The sequence below is a fragment of the Leptosomus discolor genome, chromosome Z, assembly GCF_034619465.1.
Source record: "Leptosomus discolor isolate bLepDis1 chromosome Z, bLepDis1.hap2, whole genome shotgun sequence".
Classification (NCBI taxonomy): domain Eukaryota; kingdom Metazoa; phylum Chordata; class Aves; order Leptosomiformes; family Leptosomidae; genus Leptosomus; species Leptosomus discolor.
The window spans coordinates 15,363,102-15,375,548 of record NC_141419.1 but is presented as its reverse complement, the minus strand read 5'-3'; the positions used below and the strand labels follow the sequence as shown (position 1 = coordinate 15,375,548).

Genomic DNA, 12,447 nt, shown 5'->3' with positions numbered 1-12,447 from the left:
ACGTCTTTGAAAAAGTAAAAAAATCCAACTATTTATAGAAGTATTTTTAATCTAGCAAAGAAAACCCAAAAGCCCTACTCAAAGATATATTCAAGTCAGTACACAGCAGCTAAATGGAAGCAGCTGGAATGCACTAAAAGAAACTGGTGTTTTCAAAGCAGGCAGACTTGCCCAAGTTCAACTAGTTAAGACTTAATTTCCACTTAACATGAAAGCAGCTGGGGGAAGTTCTATGGGCTGAGCAGGACAGAGATGAGATTAGATAAATGGTTTAATAATCCCTTCAGGACCTAAATGAGATGAATTGTGTGTCAGGTGCCATTGCCTGTCTTCACACCAGAAACTAGAACTGCTGTCATCATTTGAAGACCATTAATAAACACGATTTTCAACATTTACAGTGACCGTTTTTGATTTGAGGAAGGCTGTTCCAAAGTAAACATTAAAATACATGTCATTTCTCCTCCCAACTTGCTTGAGGGGATGTTTTGATTCCTGATGAATTTAATAGTCCCAGAGAAACATTAGGGGTTTTTTTGGCCAGACCCAGCAGTAAGAAATTTCATTTCAGTTCCTACGGGAAGAGTTTTATGACTGACATGATGATTGAAGATAAAATTCCAGTGGCCTGTTTCTTCTAAAAATACTGAGTCTGTAATTAAGTTCTGGATTCTGTAGTGTTTATTACAGTTAATACAAACATCTCTCAAACAGCATCTACGCTCAGCCATTGAACAGATAGGCAAAACCAGGGAGTAATATGTAACATTTCAGGCTTTGGGGAAAAAAAAACCAACCCACCCAACAACCACACATCTTTACATAGTTATGTGACAGTTTAACTATTTAGTGTCCAAAGAAAAAGTGGTTATCCTGTGCTCCTGAAAAGCAATCGATCTTTGTAGAATACAGTGGTATTCTATAAAACTGGAACTACCTCACTCTAGAATATCAAATGACTAGCAAAAAGGTCACAGTAGATCTAACAGATACAGGATCTAACCTTGCTGCCCAACAAACCTTCTCATCCTAAGTTACATTCCCCAAGTGCTGCACTAACATCCAGTACAAAATACCCACTCCAGACCTTTACTGACAGAGGAAAACAAGGAAACTTAACTTTACTGCAAGGCATGGCAGTAAACTTGTTACCCCCCCCAACCCCTTCTGCTGCAGAAGTGATCCGTAAGATTCCTGATAACGCAGCCCCGCGGGCTCATTAAGGCTGTGACACAGTTAGCTCACTTTCACTTTCTGTGCACATGGCGCCAGTCAGCTCTTTGCTGGACCACGTGTGCCAGGGCAACACAGCGCTTTCCCTTCCCTGTGCTCTTGCGGCCCTCCTAAACCAGGAGGGCAACACAGCAAACGCCCGAGACCTTTCCCTTCTACAGCACAGCCAGTTCCCTCAGTTGGAGACCCAGCTGGCTCTGCATTAGTGTTGTACTTGGACCCAAGCTTCAAAATCTTTAAGGTTCTGCACAACCGGCCACAGAACAGTCCAGAAATTGTTTCATGCATCCCTCCATGACAGCTTCCAGGAAGGGTTTACGAGTGCATAAAGGCCTCAGAGAGATCTATCAATCCATCTTGACAGCAGGACAGTCACTACTCTAGTTATAAAGCTGAAGAAACCTTCGTGACAGCACTGGGATTGTGCTACAACACCCTTTAATTCTATGAAGTAAACCTTTGAAGTTCCTGGCAGACAGCTGTGTTGCTCGACACAACACAAAGGTAAATTTGGGAACGCAAGTGCTTTTTAAACCCACCTGCTGGTTATAAAGTCGCCATCTCTCAACAGCAAAGCATTTACTGAAGGAAAAGCATCTGCCCACCACAAAAACCAGTACATCCCAACATCTCTGAGGCAAATGTCATTTGCAGATACACATTTAAAACCCCCCCCACAAGCCTCAAATAACAAGCGTATAAGTTTTTCCAATCAAAAATTTTATTGAAATTCTTGTCAAATTAAACTAAATTTATGATCTTGGTCTCTCCTTCTTGCCCTTGTACAACGCCAACAGAGAAACATTGGCTACTTTGACAACCTTGAAGCGAACTCCAGGAATGTCACCAACAGCGTGACCCTTCCGACCGAAACCAGCAACCAGAACTTCATCGTTTTCCTGCAATGAAAAACCATGTAGTTACAGAGCCATCGACATCAAACCTGTACATACTGCTGAAATGGGTAACATTAGGAAGTCTAGGGTGTGGACCAAATTTAAAGAAAGGGTGGCAATACTGAAGGCTATTGAGAGATACACATTAATAGGAGACTGTTATCCCCATCAGCATTTTGGAGAAAGGAAATGTAAGCAGAGATGTCATTTAGCTTGCAGCAGCACAGCTGAGAACTGGCTTTGCTAAGGAAAGGGAAAGTACAAAATCATCTCACATTTTTCATCTGCCTCTGCCACCACAGCTCCAAGATACATGTGGTGCAGAATGCCACCAAGCCTTGTCTAACCATCCCCTAAATCCACCCACTATGTGCTTCTTTACTTTGATACACAACTTTTTGTAGATCACTTCTTGAAAATTACCTCAATGAAGTTCAGGCAGCCATCGTTGGGAACAAAAGCTGTTATTTTTTTGCCGTTCTTAATCAGCTGAACTCTAACACACTTCCTGATGGCAGAGTTGGGCTGTTTAGCTTCCACTCCACTAAAATGGAAGCACATGGAAATAAATTAGCAAAAATCAGCTTGATGAACTAGCAGATGATTCATTACACTATCACAAATTACTGTATTACTTTGTACTAAGTGCAAGCTGTATCTGTACTTCGAGGGCTCTTAGTTACCCATTTAAAGCTACTCAATATAGAAAAGGCCATTTCCTAAGGTGAGTAAAAGTTTAGAATTCATTATCTACAGACACATACTAATTCAGTAATAAAAACCTGGAAGGGGGTGGGGGGGGCAGAGAGAAACACCCTGGAGCCCTGGTAGTGTCCCAATGAAGCTTGTAAATTGTGAAAGAAAAAAAAGCCAGAAGACAGGTCGATGAGATCTTTGACACAAAATCCACCATCTCTCTAAATCCTAAACTGAATTAAATGGCATTTTTATTCTTTTCCTTCTAAATAAGCAGATTTTTTAGTGACACGTGTACGGAAAAAAAACCAACTCTTCAGCTCTGCCACTTGGAAAAATAAACCATTTTCATTCTAGCACACAGGAACCAACAGAAACGTGGCATGTTACCAGTAGCAAAGCCTCTCGCGTATTTACAAAATAAGATAGCTCGGCAGTGCTTCTTTCTCGAGGTCCCTCTCCAAGGCCTCATTTTCCGCGGGCCTTCCCAGGGCATCCAGGAGCGCCACGCCGCGCACTGGCGGAGCCGGGCACACCGGGGGTGCTCGCCCCATGCCCGCCCGCCCGCCCACCCACCCCACCCCGCGACGGCACTCCGCGGAGCTCTACCCACACTTTCTCCAGGACGATCCCTTTGGCATGGGAGGCGCCGCCGAAGGGGTTGGCCTTCAGCGCCGTGCCCAGGTGGGCCTTCTTGTACTGCTTGTCGTGCCACTTCTGGTCGCGGCGGTGGCTGCGCAGCTTACGGGCGGTGCGGAGCCCTCGGCACTTCCCTGCGGAACAAGGGCGGAGAGGGATGAGGGCCGCTCCCGCCGCCGCTCCCTCACCCCACTCCCCAGGCCCAGGAGGCGTCCCAGCGGCGTGCGGCCACGCTCCGCTGCGTTTGTGGGGACGGGGCCCGGCCGCGCCGCTCCCGACGAGCGGCGGTTAATGGCGGCGGCAATGCTGCCGCTACCGCCCACCCCGGCGCCGGGAGGGCCCAGAGCCGGCTGCAGGCTCGGCGAGCAGGGAGGGTAGAGCGCTGCGGCCCCCGCAACCGCAGTGCCCCCGACCGCTTGCCTCGGGCGGGCGGGCAGCCCGCCCCACGCCCGGCCCGGCCCGGCCCGGCCCGCTCCCCGGCGCAGCGCTCACCCATCTTTCCGCCGCGGCTGCCGAGCGCGAAAGAGGCAGGCCCGCCTGCTGCGCGCCGCCTAGCTGCCGCCGCGAGGCCCCGCCGCGGGCTGCCCTCGCCGCGCCTGACTGAAACTCCGGCCCGGCACCGGGTGGGGCAGCTTGTCCCGGCGCGGCCTGGCCCCGCCGAGCGGGAGGAGCGGAGGGCGGGAGTTGGGCGCCGTCAGCTGGTCGTGGTGCTGGCGGCGGTTCGTGTCTCGGGTTTTACCTTGTTGAATCCGGATTCTTTGGGAGTTACCGGCCTCGGCAGGGAGAGGGGCATGCACGGAGCGCAGGCGTCGGCCGCCTCCCCGAGGCGAGGCAGCTTCGCTTCAGCTTCTCGTGAGGAAACCGGGAAGGGCAAGGTGCGAAGGGCGCTGAAGTTCAGGTCGGCCTCACCAAATGGCGCCTCTGCTGCCCTTCTCCGTGGCGTCAGGGGTGCTCGCAGTGCCCTCCACGGCGAAGGGAAACGGGGGGTGACTTCCGCACTCGGAGCAGGCATGGAGTAGCCTTGGAAGCGAGGAGGGCATGGTGTTCGCCCATGCTCTGCGCGGGAGCGGGCTCGGCTGCAGCCTGGGACAACCCTTCCACAGTGTTCTTGGAGGTCACCAGCCCAGTCGGTTCCTCTGCGTCCCTGTCAGATGTACGCAGCATGCTGGTCACAACACAAGCAAAAGCAGAAAAAAAAAGCACACATGTGGTGTGTTTAGGGTGAGCGAAGAGGATACCAAGGAGCCCTGATGGTAGCTGAGCCAGGACTTCTTACTTCGGACTTTTGACTTGTATACCTCTATTGCCCTTGAATCTTCCAGTGGATCTACACCAGAGTAAAATCCTGTAACAGGAACAAGCATTTACTAACTTTGAAAGGCCTAGTATTAGGCCATACTGCCGAACTAGCAATCTGCAGATGCCAACTGTTAGGCAGAGCTGCCTCGTTGTCCACTCCCTAAAAGAAAAAGTCATAAACGTTCACTTCCCTTTCTGGAATTACTGTGAAGGGGCAGTAATCAGACCTAGCTGTATCCTTACTAACACAACCTGTGTTTACACCTTACATAGAAAATACATACTTTGTGTGTTTATGCAGGGCTGTTTTTATATTCAACCTGGATAGAATAAGTAACAAAAAAAAAAATAATTAAAAAAAAAATCAGGAAAACAGCAAACAAAACCCAGAAAACCCAGCAACAGTTTCAGGAGCAAACATTACCATTATAAAAATCAGCTCTTTAGAAGATACAATTCCACTGCAGAGAACACAATTGCTATTTGGTAATTTTAAGAATAGGGAAGTTAATCCTGTAAGAACACTACAGCTTTGCAGTCCTAAGAACATTAGGAATACTTAAAAGCTGACTAGGGAGGAAACTGGTGAATAAATAAAATGAATATACTGAAACAAACTATGGCATTTGGTGCACAAATATTCACTAAGATGTTAAGATCTAGGAAGATCATTTCAGATGATGCTGCTGTAGGTTTCGCTGTTTCTTTTTAAACTTTGGTAGGACTTTGGGACACCTCTGTTACGACAGTTTTTCTTCATTTGACCATTTTCTGCAAAATTGGTATTGGTTGTTTGATCCAAAACCAAAAGAAGCGCTCAGGTTTAGTGTCATCCATTGTAAAAACGTTCACTCAGACATCTCACCCAGTGTTTAAAAACATGCAGAGGATATATTGTATATAAACCATTTATATATAAATCATTTATTATGACACAGAAAGGCATACTAAAGTTACAAAGTTAAAATATGCATTAGTACTCTAGCTTGCACAACAGGAACTTGTGATCTTGGTCTCTCCTTCTCACCCTTGTACGAGACCGACACAGAAACACGTGCAACTTTTGACAACCTTGAACTCCATGAATGCTGCCAAGGGGGCGACCCTTCAACCAAAACCAGCAACCATGCCGTCTTCCTAGAGTTTAGCAGTGCCCAGACTGCTAAAAACAACTGTATGATTTAATGGAAATAACAAATAAGAACAAAGTAAGGCTCGCTTTCGTAAATTTATGTGCATATGTACGGTGGAGTAGCTGCACCCGGAATCTGTTGAAATAGCCTCAAGTTGGGAAATCCAAGCTCAATGATTCCAGAGTCTGTGTTCAGTGACCAGCACAACACCTTAGTTGTATACTCTCCAAAGCGCAGCGTGAGTAACTTTCCTATTTCTGAGCAGTTACACTGGGTCAGTTAACTTTATTGGCAGGGGGTGCAGGTTATTCACCTTCAATTTCAGGGAACCACTGTTGGGAACAAGGGCCATGATTTTCCTGCCGTTCCAGATCAGCTGGGTGCTAACGCGTTGCCCGATAGCAGAGTCGGGCCGCTTCGCTTCCGCGGGTCCGCTCGACAGAGGACCAAACCAGACACCGAGCAGCAGATTCTTCACGTGGGGCAGCCCCGTGGTCAGTCCCTGCCGACACCCCGGTACTCCATGTGACGGGCACGGATGCAGCCCCAGCCCCAATGCTCCCAGCTGCAGGTGCCCAGCCCCAATGCTCCCAGCCGCAGGTGCCTTGCCGGGCTCTGCTGAGGTGTGCCACATGACCCTGCTCACATGCAGTCCCTCTTCTCTCCGGCTAGGTGTTTTTGCACTGAAATATCCCAAATTAGCAATTCTGCTGGGAACAGCCACCCGGGAGGACTGTTGGTAGCTGGGTGGAAACGGATCTTTTTCTTTGGAGAATGCCGGCACTGTCACATAAGCGCTTCTAAAATTAAATGTTTCGGCTGGCCGAGAAGGTAAATCCACCCCAAATCCCACAATTTATCTTAAAACTCCCGGCACAATCTGACCTCCAGCGTTGCCCGCGAAATATGATTTCTGACGTCCCGCAGAGCTGTAAAACGAGAGCCTCAGCCGGACGGTGTCAGGGACCGACCTCTCAGCAGCCGGTCCCTCGCTCTCCGGGTCCCCACCGCCCCTCTAGGCGACGGCCCGGCGGCCGCCGAGGTTCGCACGGGACGGGGAACTACAGCTCCCGTCGTCCCTCGCGCCGCCGCCATTTTGGGCCCGCTGCCTCCGCAACCGGCCCCCGCTCCCGCCGCAGCCGTAGCGCATCCCCGCCCGCCGGCGTGTGTGATGCCGTCGGTGTGTCCGAACGGGCCTCGTCCAGCGGGCAGAACGACAAAAAGGAGGTCGAAAAGAAAACAGAAGGAGAATTAGGGTTTTGACTGCCTCACCTGGCACCTCAGAGCCTGTGGCTTTCTCTCCCTTGAAGGGCGAGTGCTCTGTAAAACACCGATGGGTGTAAATCAAACGAACCAAGCCCTCCGGCTGCCACAGTTACATTCTCCAGGGGAGTGGAGGTACGCCAGTGTTGGGGCTTCCTTCTGCAGTGGTGTCGCGGCTGAAGTATTTTGACGTGGTTCTGATTTGGCAGCAGTTCAAGATTTGTTAATGGTATGAAGTGGACCAAAAGGTTGAATTTTAGCAGCACTTGTTCATTAACCGATTTAAAGATTAACAAGGTGATTCAGTAGAATATGTTGTCATTAAAACAGCTTCTTAATTACAGATTTGAGAATGACAAGATTACCACTGACTTACTACAAGGTAACCTAAATCAAAGTCTATATATATATATATATATATGTATATATATATATATGTGTGTGTGTGTGTGTATAAATACAAACACACAGATAAATACTTGGATCCAGTGAAATATATAGACACCCAGACCCATGAAGGCAAATGCATGTACTCAAACACATTGGTAGGTAGAGAGGTGGGTGTAAGAGGCTAGCCTATAGTGAGAACTTCCCTCTTGACTCAAGTTTGGAGTAAATACTCACAATGCATCAGCGTTTCTCAATAGGTGTCACTTGAGTCTCGAGAAGGGTGATGTCATCCCCTGGCCAGTCATCAGCTTTGTCGGCAGACGGTCTTTGAACTTCAGGGAAGTCTGTGCCTGAGAGGCGTCCCACCTCAGGGGAGGTGCTGGTCACAGCCTGCTTCAATCCAGGAGAGCTCAAAGGCTCTCGCTTAGGGTCGCTGTTTATAGGGTCTGAGATAACTGACTTTCCTCAGGTACGTCTCTATTTTGGCCCAGCTTGGATGGTGAAATATTCTGGTACTTTCTGCCAGTTGTGCAGGGCCAGAACTTGCCAAATTTTGGAGTTCTGGTCTCACCCCCTTTGGGCCACAGCGCACGTACAGATGTGCTAGGCAGTCAGGAGGTGACTGATTGTCGTTACTATTCCCAAATGACAGAGGAAGCAGAAGCCAGGTTTGAAAAGGGGGAGTGTTAAAGCTCTGGTCCGCTGCCTTTCGCAACCCGTGACTTACCCTAGGCTGGTGTGTGGCCCAGGGAGGGGGGAATCACACTGAGTACCGAGCAGCCCAGGAAGGGAGTGGAATTGTACCCCACAAGTGGTAGATCTGCCTTGTAACACAGACTGAGGTTTTGTTTTTTTTTCTTTCTGTGGTCCTCCCCCCGACTACCCTGAAGGTAGGCCAAGAATCAGAAGCTTCATTCTTGATCCAGTCTCCCTCCAAACCAGCTGTTGTAGGGCCTGGAGTCTGTATGGAGATTTCTCAGGACAGGTTGGCATCCTTTGAGGTTGTTAGGAAGGGTGCAAGGAGTAGAAGGGAGGCAGGAAAGAGAGTTGTAATGGGATTAATTTTTGCATCATCCTAGCCTGTGTGGTGGAGATGAAGGCTGAAAGGCCTGTGGGCAAATTAGTTACCCAGAGAGAGGATTTTGTTGGAACTGAGACAAGCTGTTTTCTGCCAATTTTCTGTCCGTGCTTCTGTTGCATTGCCAGTGCATCGTGGATATATCTGAATCAGAGGAACAATACATGTCTCAAAGTGAAAAAATAATAATGCTATATTGAGTTCTAGTACCTTGTACCGTGGCTGATACCTCATACTTTGGTTGATACTTTGGTTGTTATTTTAGAAAGCTACTCAGTTCATGGTGACCTGATATGTCATCTGAAGGTAACTATAAACTGTGTTGAAAATAGATTGTCCCGTTGTCTGCCTGAGGAGATGCTAGCCAAAGAGACAAATTATCCATGTTTAAAATCATGTCTGCAGTCTCATTCATTGCATTAAAACTCAGTGTGTGTATAATCATTGCAGCATCAGGCAGAACAGCTGTCATCTTGGGGTCTCCATCAACATTCATGTAATCATCCTGTTTGACAGGGGGTTTGCTGGACTGTGGTGACACATTCAGGGTCAATGTGGGATGCCAACAATACTGACTGGCTAACCTATCAGTCTCTGACTGTTTGCTTCACAAATCTCACAAAACTGTGAACCATTTTGCTGAATATAATTGCCAGCTGCTTTCTTAACTACCTTTTCTGTGAGGTAGATTCGAAAAAAGAGCAACATTTAAAGTACAGTAAGATCTCCTGCTGTGCCTCCTCCCTGGCGGTGGAAATGTCTGAACTACCATGATACTAAGCAGAAGACAACTCAGTGGTAGCTGTTTTACCATGAAAGGACGAGTTTTGCCTGAAGAATAATCATGACCAAAAACTTATTGCCAGAGGGGGAAAAAGATGATAAACAGCAGTTTAATCCTCTTGTTTGGAATGTTGGCCACTTGTAGCCTACCACAGCCCATCTTACAGGATGTAAATAACCCTGTTGACTGCCCATTGAGTGTCCTGCAGGAGGTTCATCAGGTGCCTTTGTGGAGCTGAGTGTGACCTCATGTGTTCCATAGAACAGTGTGTGGGCTTTGCCTGTGATCCTCTGTTCACCCTTTGTCCACCGTGTATGTATGTAGTTGAAGCATGTGGCCGAGCAAGCTTTGTTTGGTTTGTTTCCATGTAAACCAGGCAAATTACAACAGGGATTCGTCAACTGAATCACAAGAGCTCGTCTCGTCATGCGCTTGTGAGGACCACTGCATGTAAGGCTCTGTTAAGTTTTCTTTTTAAACTCAGTAATGCAGAGATGATGGTTTTGTCATCATTCTTCACCAGAATGAAGTAAATGCTTAGGATGACTTCTTGCTTTCAGTGTATCTCATTTCTTTTTAGATACCACGTGAGTCTGTTTATGCTCATGAGTTTATGTTTAGGAAAGATGTTGAGGTCCTGGAGCGGGACCAGAGAAGGATAACGAAGCTGGTGGGCGTTCTGGAAAACACGTCTTATGAGGAGCGGCTGAGGGAGCTGGGGCTGTTTAGCCTGGAGAAGAGGAGGCTGAGGGGAGACCTTATCACTCTCTACAGCTACCTGAAAGGAAGTTGTAGTGAGGCTGGTGTTGGTCTCAATGACAGGACAAGAGGTAGTGGCCTCAAGCTGCACCAGTGGAGATTTAGATTGGATATTAGGAAAAATTTCTTTACTGAAAGAGTGGTTAGGCATTGGAACAGGCTGCCCAGGGAGGTGGTGGAGTCACCATCCCGGGAGGTGTTCAAAAGATGTATAGATGTGGTGTTTAGTGCCATGGTTTAGTGGTGGGCTTGGCAGTGTTAGGATAATGGTTGGACCTGATGATCTTAAAGGTCTTTTCCAACCAAAATGATTCTATGATTCTATGCTTGAAACTCATAGAAAACCCAGCATTTTTAAGAACTGTATCAAATGTTTGATATTATTGTTGTTGTTACTATTATTAGAAAGTACCAAAAGGTAAGGAAAGCTCTTTGCTTTTATCATTATTTCAGATGATGACTGCTGATTAATGAGTTACTATCGGCACCCATAGCATTAGTGTATAGTGAGGAAGTCAGTGTATTTTCACTGGTTTATATTGGTTTAACCCGTGTTAGCGGTTTGCCATACATGTTTTCTGTGTTGCTGCAAAACCCCCTTTGTTTCTGAGCAAATTGACGTGTACTTTTCTTCTCTGACTCTGTGAAATGGTGGTCTAAGAAGGCAGGTTCCCTCTAGAAACTGATAGCACCATGGAAACACGCAGACTGGAAGTACAATTAAAGACACATTCTGTTGTCGCTACAGAAGGGACTACAGGACATTATCTTGGATTCAGCCTGTACTGACTTTAGCTGTGGCCTGACACTTGTTTATACTACTCTATCTCCCTTTCCCTGCTCTCAAAGGACACATTATTTGTTCATTTGTTCCATACTGGTTTGTATTTCAGCATTTTTATTTCTTAGCTTTTGCTCCCATGCTGATGAAGAACACTTAGAAAACAGCAGCACATGGATGAAATCTCAAGGCACCTTTTTCACCTCGCTTGTTTAGGAGGCTATGGGTTGGAAGCTGACCGTGTCTCTGTACTGGGTTCTGAGTTTAGCATCATACCGTTCTGCTGCTTTGTGGAAAATTTAGTGATTATTTTCAGCTGGGCCTTGTTTATCACTATGCTCCCTTATCTAATTTTTCATGCTGGGATTCTCACATAAGCATCTGGATTCCTCCTTAAATTGGATAGAAACAGTACTACTGAGGACAAGCTGTTGAGAGATTTTTAAGACTAGTGCATACTCTCCATATCACTGAAAAAGAATGAATTAAGATGGCAAGTCCTCTTTAATGGTTATTGTCGGGGTTTAACCTCAGCTGGCTGCTCAGCCTCACACAACTGCTCGCTCGCTCCCCCCCACCGTGGGATGGGGGAGAGAATAGGAAGGGTAAAGTGAGAAAACTCACAGTTTAACAGGTAAAGCAGAAGCTGTGCATGCAAGTGAAGTAAAACAAGGAATTCATTCGTCACTTCCCATCAGCAGGCAGGTGTTCAGCCATCCCCAGGAAAACAGAGCTCCATCACGTGTAACGGTGACTTGGGAAGGCAAGTGCCATTACTCTGAAGGTCCTCCTTTTCCCCCTGCTTCCCCCAGCTTTATAAGCTGAGCATGACATCATATGGTCTGGAATATCCCTTTGGTCAGTTGGGGTCAACTGTCCCAACTGTGTCCCCACCCAGCTCCTTGCCCACCCCCAGCCTGCTCACTGGTGGGGCGGTGTGAGAAGCAGAAGAGGCCTTGCCTCTGTGTGAGCACTGCTCAGCAACAGCAAAAACATCCCTGTGTTACCAGCTCTGTGTTCAGCACAAATGCAAAACATGGCCCCGTGCTAGCTGCTGTGAAGAAGATTAACTCTACCCCAGCCCAGACCAGCACAGTTACGATGGTAAAGCCCCTGTCTTTGTCCTATGTCTGGAATGCAAGAGACAGGAGCTCTTAATCAGTGAAGTATGCTGTGTGATCACATTGGCAGGTAGCTGGTGTTCGCTGCTAAGTGTGAAATCAGTGGGTGTGTGGGGGAGTATGTGTGTACGTGGATAGCTGTCTAGGAGCAGGCTGTGACTATGTCCTGTCTGATGTTTTAGTGGAGAAGGGTGCAGTGTGATTAAATGCCAGCCAAGCGCTGGTGCGAGCTTCCTTTTGAGAGTGAGCTGCCCACGCTGAGGACGGGCACCAGGAACCCATTTGTGCCTGGGCCCCAGGGTTCCTTCCAGGCTGGTCACAGATCCATGGTGGTGTTCATGACGGTGGCCCGGCTGCATGTGAGCACGCTGCAGA

The 12,447-nt window shown here is 47.7% G+C and overlaps 1 protein-coding gene across 1 annotated transcript; it reads right to left on the bottom strand.

The window, feature by feature from the left end:
• Positions 1-1,932: 1,932 nt before the first annotated feature.
• RPS23 (ribosomal protein S23) lies at positions 1,933-3,960 on the bottom strand. The gene is made up of 4 exons (XM_086480035.1): positions 3,781-3,960; positions 3,439-3,656; positions 2,553-2,673; positions 1,933-2,132 (listed from the first exon to the last, which is right to left on the bottom strand). The coding sequence occupies exons 1-4, from the start codon at positions 3,958-3,960 to the stop codon at positions 1,986-1,988; spliced, it is 666 nt and encodes a 221-aa protein (XP_086336161.1). The 3' UTR covers positions 1,933-1,985.
• Between the last annotated feature and the right edge of the window lie 8,487 nt (positions 3,961-12,447).

Excerpts from the sequence above, each read along its gene's own strand:
- RPS23 (XM_086480035.1), bottom strand. The coding sequence starts at position 3,960 with ATGGGTGAGCGCTGCGCCGGGGAGCGGGCCGGGCCGGGCCGGGCCGGG. Across the intron at positions 3,657-3,780 it reads TCCCGGCGCCGGGGTGGGCG|TGGGGTGAGGGAGCGGCGGC; the intron begins GTAGCGGCAGCA and ends GGGCCTGGGGAG. Across the intron at positions 2,133-2,552 it reads GCTGCCTGAACTTCATTGAG|GAAAACGATGAAGTTCTGGT; the intron begins GTAATTTTCAAG and ends TTTTCATTGCAG.